Source organism: Metopolophium dirhodum, chromosome 3 (assembly GCF_019925205.1).
Source record: "Metopolophium dirhodum isolate CAU chromosome 3, ASM1992520v1, whole genome shotgun sequence".
NCBI lineage: Eukaryota > Metazoa > Arthropoda > Insecta > Hemiptera > Aphididae > Metopolophium > Metopolophium dirhodum.
In genome coordinates this window covers 10,872,511-10,881,740 of record NC_083562.1, presented here as the reverse complement: position 1 = coordinate 10,881,740, position 9,230 = coordinate 10,872,511, and the positions used below count along the sequence as shown (strand labels likewise).

General features: G+C 36.2%; 1 protein-coding gene across 1 annotated transcript in view; it reads left to right on the top strand.

Annotated features, from left to right (window-relative positions):
• Positions 1-273: 273 nt before the first annotated feature.
• The window catches only part of LOC132941110 (zinc finger protein ZIC 4-like), a 39,727-nt gene continuing 30,770 nt past the window's right edge, over positions 274-9,230 (top strand). The window contains exon 1 of the mRNA XM_061009011.1: positions 274-1,675. Within this exon, the coding sequence (XP_060864994.1) occupies positions 862-1,675 (814 nt within the window). The 5' untranslated portion in view covers positions 274-861. The remainder of the gene's footprint in view (positions 1,676-9,230) is intronic.

Here is a 9,230-nt window from a genome sequence, read left to right as displayed (position 1 = left end):
CGATATTATATTTAATTATACGGTAGGAGGCCGTCGTCGGTCGAGCGCGCGCATTATCATCATTTATATATCATTATTATTGTACCGCGACCGCGGTATATGCGCCAGCGGCGGTAGTCGGGTAGGTATAAGCAGTAAGCACCCACGGACACGGCGCGTAACGAGTGGAAGCGAGCGAGGGAGCGAGCGAGAGAGAGTGAAAACTCGGTCGCCACCGCGGCCCGCCGATGACTACCGGCGAGACGCGCGCGCGCCTCGGACCGCCGGCCCCGCACGTCCACCCATTGGCCGGGCCCGCGTTCGGTGGGCGGAGCCACGGTGGCCGCGAGGCGCGCACGACCCGGTCTGTTTACCCGCTGCGTCAGTCACGCCGTGGAGCCACTCGGCGTTCAACAACCCGCTGCGAATACCCCGACCGACCGACCGTGGACGTGCGCGCCCGCACTCGAGTGAAATAAAATAACGACGACCTGTGTGCGATAATTTTTTTTAATTTTTATTTGTTTTTAATTTTTTCGTATTGATAATTTTTACTATTTTTCTCGTTTATTTACGTGTGCCCGACTTTTCGCGAGTGATGCCCGCCGTGCCGCTGAGACCGACGTTGTAAATAATTGTATCTTTTGTCACCGCGTCGATATGCGATCCTCCCGTGCACCCACTATTATATAATATTGTTAGGTATATTATTATACATTCGTTATTGTGTCTTTTCGCCGTATCATCATCCGTACATTGCGACCTTCGCCTAAATACCACCCCGATACCGGTATTATTGTACTATTATATATCATACGGGAAGCATTGTATCGTCATAATATATAACATCCGAGGGTGTGACGCGTAAATGACGACCGCGTTATGTTAAACCCGTTTATGGAAAACGCGCCTCTGGTCAACGGCATGGGCGTCAAGGTCGAGGAAGACTATATGGCCGCGTCCCAGGACCACTATCATCAGATGCATTACGGGCAGCAGCAGGCACCGCCACCACCACCGCCGCCACCGCCTCCTCCGCCGTCGGCGCACCATCCGGGCTACCCGGGACCGAGGGACTTTTTGCACATCCGCCGTGACGTGGCCGACTACCACCACCACGGCCATCACCACCATCACCACCATCACCAGCACGGCGGAGATCATCACATGAGCGGCCTGTACCCAGGGGCAGTGCACCACGACTTGCAGCTGCACCACGGACAGGCGTACCCGCCGCCGCCGCACCAGCCGTCGCTGCAGCCATCCGCGTCCGTGCACCGGCACAACGATTACGGCGGCCAAGACCCGTACGGTTGCGGGGGCGGTCACCCGGGCGGCGCGTTTTACCGGTACACGAGACACGGCCCGGTGGCGGCCGCCGCGCTCAAAGACATGTCGTGCCTGTGGATCGACAAGCCCGGGCCGCCGATGCGCACGTGTGGCAAGATGTTCGGGTCCATGCAGGACATCGTGTCGCACATAACTGTCGAACATGTCGGTGGGCCCGAGTGCACGACGCATGCGTGTTTTTGGCACGGGTGTGAGCGCAAGGGCCGGCCGTTCAAGGCCAAGTACAAGCTGGTCAACCACATCAGGGTGCACACCGGTGAAAAACCGTTTCCGTGCCCGTTCCAGGGGTGTGGCAAGGTGTTCGCCCGGTCAGAGAATCTCAAAATCCACAAACGCACTCATACCGGTACGCAATCTCTATATATCGTAATAATTTTTAAGTATTTTATACCGCAAATTGACACCCTCGTATCACCCGTGTAATCGTAGATATATATGACAATAACTAGGTTTGCTTATCAACCATATAATGTATCACTGTCTCAGGACATAGTGTTCTGTGTTACTGTCACTTTTTACCTATGTGGATCATTATTTTCTCCTTTTCTCATGTTACATTCACCCTCACCTTAAACGGGCGAGTATTATCTGCCCCAAACTCACAAACCATCATATTATTATTGTCGTTTTCATTTTTTAAGTATCTGAGAATATGATCTATTTTATTACAACATATTTTTACTTCTTGTAAATTTTTATTTTTGAATGTATTTAACACTGATAAAAACCATACTCTATTTTGCATTCAGTTCCATTAAACCCCACATTAAACATAGTTATTTTATTTTTAAATAATCACATTTACCTAGATTAAAAAAAATAGGAATAGGTTATTGAGATAACCATTATATACCATTCTATATGATTAAATTTAATAAATTATGACATGCGCTGGAAAAAAATATGGTAGGATTTATGTACCTACGAAATGTATTGCATTTATTATTTCATTTAATTTTAGTATTTTATAATTAAAACACGCTGTAGCGATATTATATTATCATATGAATTGTAAATTAACCGAGTCTTTGAGGGTTTGTCAAATTTACTTATTGTTTGAGTGAAAATGAATTATTATTGGCTTTACTGGTTGCACATTTTATTACTTATTTAAATTTATGGAAACCACATAATAATATTCATCATTAATAAATTTGTAATGATTAATGAATAATGATAAAATCGTTTCAACGAGGGCAAATATCTTTAAAGTTATAACTATATTGTTTTATGTCAGTGGTGGATATCATCATTCACCAAGGTGTGAGGGAGGAATAAGATTCAAAAACTTAGACAGTTGTATTAAATATAAATTCAATAACCAATTTATACTAGATTATTATATAAAAATTCGAAATATTTTATAATTTATATTATTCAATAATTATTATTGATGTTGATGTGAAAGGAGAAAAATGCTCGTCAAATGGAAAAACAATCTAAAAATAGCTTTAAACCCATATCCAATTTCATCCAATTTAATTTTTTCGATGACAATCCATCATCGTCATATTACTCATATCTATTATATATAAAAATTAATAAAGCATAAATTATATGCCTAATTTAAAATTAAAAAACCTAACATAGGCCTAATTCAAAGGAGGGGGGATTTCTCGTCAAAAATTTTTGTCTAGTATTTTACCTAATAATTTACTTAATAGTGATTAACGACTAACTGTGCTGCAAGATTATAAAATATAAAAGATGTATAAACAATATTATATGAATTTAAAAACACTGATTATTATCTATACCAATTGTATATATTTAAGTTGTGTATATTAGATTAATTTAAAATCGTACTCACTAATGAACAATAAAAGCAAGTTCACCTATAGTAAAGTATTAAATCTATTTTAAATATTGAAAACATAACAACAACAACATGCAAACAGTAGAATTAATGGTATGCTCGTTACAACTTATGTCTTATAATAAAATTGGTTTTCTGTTTGTTTCTTTTTGTATAAATTATTGCCATTTTCTAAAATTTCCGAAACAGACATGTATATGTTACGAAACCATAATGAAACAAAGTAATAACACGACAATATTTCATAAACGCCTCTTGGAATCATAAAAAAAAATACAAACGAAATCCAATGTTCATTTTTTATTGTCTAATGCGCATATACGGGTAAATAAAATATAATAACCGACTGGTTAGGGTGGTTTCATCTCAAGCACCTCTATTGTGAACCACCCTTTTTCTTTTTCGGACGGCGTCGGCGACGATCCGGCTACGACTATTCATTTTCTCTATCTATTTCTGGCGGTACGCGTTCATTATTATTTTATACACATATATTATTATTTTATGTTATTTGGATGGACATTTTTGTAGGTCCGACAAGTGCCAACCGTCCACCGATCGATAATTCATGTCGATCACACCCTGTCCCGTAAACTACCTCACCGTCTGTCAACTGACATACTCCTCTGAGTAAATTAATTGCCACTGCTGCAGATTCGGGAAACCGCCCGTATATACATATTATGTTAAACATTATCAAACGCGTTTATGCACAAAAAAATTCATTCGAATGAACTACGTTTACTATTATTATTTTTTTTTTTTTTAAACATACCTACATTTATTATAACCTATACGTTTATGGGTGCACATATTATTATTACAATGCACTCGGGTAGGTAGGTAGGTTAGTTAGATGCCAGTCATAAATATGCATGGTTTCAAAATGGCGCTTACGGTTTACGTATGATTTCGGATCGGGTTGGGAAACGCATATTATTAATCGATTTATGTATAGCTGCGGTTTCACGTCTATTCGCGTATGAAAGTTGTACGCGTCGCTGTACACCAGTGTTGTTATAATATGCTACCGTAAGATCATAGGTCGTGTTCAGAGCGCGTTCGTATGTACTTACACGTAGAGTCTGGACCGTGATGCCTCCCGGGCTCGAGGCTGACTCGAATAAGCGTTAAAACGTAAACGCCACTATTGCGCAGAGTTTTCCCCCTCGGGACTTTGGTTAATCTATTTCCATAAACGTATTTTTATACTTAACGTCGTCGTGCTTCCTTGTTATATTATTATCAAAACTTGAAAATTAATTTGATCATCATTTTATATTTCGTGAATGTATATTATTATATCATCATAATTTAATATTATAAAAATTATACGCATAAATTAGGTACCTATTTATGTACATTTTTACGTTCATTAATATGCATTGTCTCGCCAATGAGCTTCAAAATGATATATATTGAAATACAATTCATTGATGTAAAAAATATTAGGTTCTTATTAATAAGAACTGTACCAAAAACTATTAACCAAAAAATGTATGTACCTACTATTTAATAGTAAACGTAAATATTATATTTTATCGCCTAAGTATAGGTACATAATACCTACGTACCTATCATTCACTATTAAATAAAAATGTATTCTATTGCTACGTCATTTATATTATACCAACACTCAACATTCTTTGTTACGCCTATTTAGACTCTATAACATTAAAAATATATATATAAACAAACATTTTCCACCTTATCAAGAATATCTTTACACCGTGATAAATAAACACTTAAAAATAATTAAGGATCGTTTTAATGCGTTATATTTAAAAATGTGCATTTTGCTAATAGTTATTTTAGAAAACACTGAATAAGACTTGGTTCTAAAGAAGTCGTATTTGTATATATTTTCTCGGCATAAAAATATTAATTATTTACAACGCCTATTGGTATTATGCCAAAAAATCATTTTAGTAATCTATTGAAAAAGGAAATACATGTATAATTAAAAAAGCATCGACATTACTAAATCTCGTACGTATTTGTTATGTTTATGTTTTCTGTTTTCTAGGAAAAATAAATGTGTATGTGATATTTTAACTTTAAAAAGGTTATTCTTTATATTATTCTGTATCCATAAATAAATAATAATATTATATCAATACTAAAATATATATTTTGATTTTAAATCATAATAACGTTACGGTTTGCTGATCATAATGTTGTTTTAATGAAAATATCTAAAATAAATAATTTAATGGTGGTTAAAAAGGGAGTTGTGTCATTTTGATCTGCACGTATTCCAAAATAACACAATGTAGTATTACAATATTAGATTAATAATGATAATTGTAATATCACTAAATATTTAAATTCGAAAATAAAACACCTTAATTTGTCAATCGTCATAAACAAAAATAATAATAATAATAATAATCTCGCAACAACAACATTATTTTGATGAAATACGCTTTAAAGTATAAAATAAACACAGAGGCATTAATATATTAATATTTGCAACATTGTATGTATCATATTACTTATAATGAAGTATAATAGAAGCTTAGTAGCTGACCTGTAAATCCCATCTCAAACGCATTAAAATTATATAATTGAATTTAAATGCAGAGGTCTGGATGACTGGATGAAATTACAATATTATGATTTTGATTTCGGGCAGCAATAAATATTTCGGCAGGATTCGCATCTTTAGAGTATTATTCATACATTTATATATATTTACATAGGCGTGCTTAATTGTTGTTATTACGTGTGCACATAGATAGGAAATGTAGACAGCTGGCGAGGGGGTGTCGGGGAGGGATGTCATTATTTTAATATTTTATCGAACGAGGACATCTGGAACGGGTTTTTTTTTTTTTTAGGTTGTTCTATAAACAAAATAAATTACACGTTCGCGCATTATGAATGGTACGGAAAAAAAGAGATGGAAAAAAACTGGTTCTCGTCAAGCATAAATTTCGAAAACCGTTCTCCTACTCCGAGATTGGTAGAAAAATATTATAATGGCCCGATATTATAATAACCCGTACTGCGTGGCCATAAATTTTGTGTTTTTATGTGCCTCAGAAAGTTTCCAGCCCGTTTTAACACATACAACCGCAACACTATATATATATTTATACATAGTAATACACTCAATCATTATATTATATTATAATATATCCATGCACACGTATGATGATGATGACGATGATAATAATAATGATACTAAATGATGATGTCCGCCGATCAAGACGTCCACACGTGGGCCAACGTGATTTTTAATAGTCTTCATATATTATTATGTAGTGTGCAGAATCCACACTTTACTAATTAATAAAATTATCCGGTATTCGATAACGAATCTAAAAAATTGAATGGACCCCAAAAAAAAGTGCAATAAAAACGTCACATCGCGCGTCAGAGCGTCGTCGTGGTGATCGGATAAAAAAAAAATCAAAACGTTATAATATACACACGTGCTTAAAACAAGTATAGCCACTAGCCAGTATTTTATATTATATATGTATGCACTGAACGATTTTTATTTTTTAATAATATACCATAATATGAGATCTTATCGAAATATTCGAGTTCTATATATCGCGGGGTGCGTATATAATATACCTACACGAACGAATACTACAAAATATAATAATACGCACGTAGGCATTTACCTGTTAAACGTTGAAAATGTTTTTAAATTTTAAATGTCCGATACAGTCGTATGATATATGTGCATCGGTGTATATAAATATATTATGTAGATGGTGTGTATGCGAGATTTACGCGCGTGTACCTATATACGTAAATACGATTATTTTTGTGGCGCGTTAGACATATTTTTATTTGACATTTTTGTGGTTGTAAAAAAAAAAACACTTTATAACGTTATTATTTTTTAATATATTATACGATATTATATTATATAATAACATACTCGCCCGCGTACTTGTACACGTTTGAGTGTGTTATACATTAAATTTTCTCTCCTTTGGTAAATATTTCAATTTTATATATAGTACCTATATAAAACGACCGTCTCGTTCGTTTAATGCGTGTATAGAGTGTATAGTGTATATAAGTAACGGCATCATGATGGTGTATACGCGGAAAACAAAACGTCATCGCGTTGCATTCATTGCAGCGGCCCTTTTAAGGGTATGATGCGACAAAGTTCAGACATAATATTATAAATACTCGTACCGACTTGTATCGGATGATATTATACTTATACTATATCGTACGTAGCGAGTGTTTGAACAACGTTGAAACGACGTTAGACTTTATTGCGTTAAAAAGTACACTGCGGGGTTAATTAAAATTCCTCGTTTTAAAATTTGGACGACCCATATAAATGCGTACAAGTGCGTATAAAATACATATACGCGGCGCTTAAGGTGATATTTTTTCGACGGCTCGCGGCGTTGCAGTTAAAAACTTATACGGTTATTATACGTACGTAGTCATGTTACATATCATGTATGGTTTGCGTACTGCGGTTTTGACATAAGCCACTCTATATAGACTATAGCACACATTACTCGACCTTAGATACTCTGCAGAGTGCAGGTATACTATAATATAGGTGTACTCATATACATATTATTTATATATTATAATGTATGTAATATGTATACAGCGTGTTGTGGTCGGCACAGTACATATTTTATTGTTAACCGTTGCGGTTGCTATTAGGTGTAAAAACGTATAAAAAAAAAAAGTCGAGGCCAAGTGTGTGCACAAAATATATATTGTTATATTTTCGGTTTTATCTTCACCCCCAAAGCGTGCGTTCCGTCCGCCCCACCACAGCTGAAACCCAATCGTGATGATGTTATATGGGATGCAAACTTTTTTTTTTAATAATCCGCCGGGGAAGTCCTTGAAAAAAACATGGCCGATAATTTTTGAACGTATTAAAAATATAGACGGAGACCAGATATATGTACGTACTATATTATAAGCGCGGTGCATATATAGCGCCCCATCCACGAACGTACGTGTTTCGCTAACGGGTTGAACAGACAATGACAATATAATATATATTATTATTATTATTATTATAATATTTAATGCGCGCGCGCATGTGACAATGTGTATATTATATATACATAATACTATCGTTTATAGCGGCGGGGTGAATGTATACGGCCAAGTCCAGGGCGAGCAACGGCAAAAGGCCGGCGGCGCGGGCATTAAGAATTACTAATGAGACGGAAACGGCGGCGGCGAGGCGGCGGCTGCACGCCGAGGGTTTGTCCTATATAATATTATATACATAGGTATATAATACACTATATATATTGGGTATGCACGGTATAAACCGACGTATACCAGAGTGTAACAACCGCGAATTACGCCCCTGAAGCCTGCAGGACCCTCGGTACGCATATAAATATATATAGGTTATACTATACGCGCATTCATAATAATATAATAATAATATACACGTCTCGCACCCACCATATACTGTACTACCGAATATCGTACTTATACTACCCCATGGCGCAAAATGCCCACCGACGCTTTCGTTTGTGTCCTTTCGACACACACACAAGCATTGATAAAGTATATGTATACATTTATGTATAGTATATATGCGTTCACTTTTGGTCTCTATCTCTCTCCCCTCTTCCGCACCACCTCTCCCACGCTCACTCACTCCCGCCTCAGCGTTTATTAACGGTCGAACATTATTATTACATTTCGATAACCGCATACAACGCATATATACGATGTCGTCCTCCCCACGATAAGTCCCTCGGCTTATATATATATGTACGGACGGTTTCGTCCAGCGCAGGTACCAGCTATATATATAATATTATCGCGAGAGAGAAAAGGGACACGACCGACAATATATTCCGCATGGACCTAAACGTGGGCATTTACGTAAGGTAAATGTGTAATAGTGTTGTGTCGTATTCCTATATATATGTATAAATAATGTTAAACCGTGATATTCTTACGAGTTATGCGGTATATTATAACCCGAGCAATGTTTATAATAATTAACGAAGTATATAGGTATTAAATTATTATTATTTATACAGCAAAAAATATGATTTTATTAATTTTTTTTTTAATAGTTACGTTTATTCACAAATTTATAACAGATAAAACA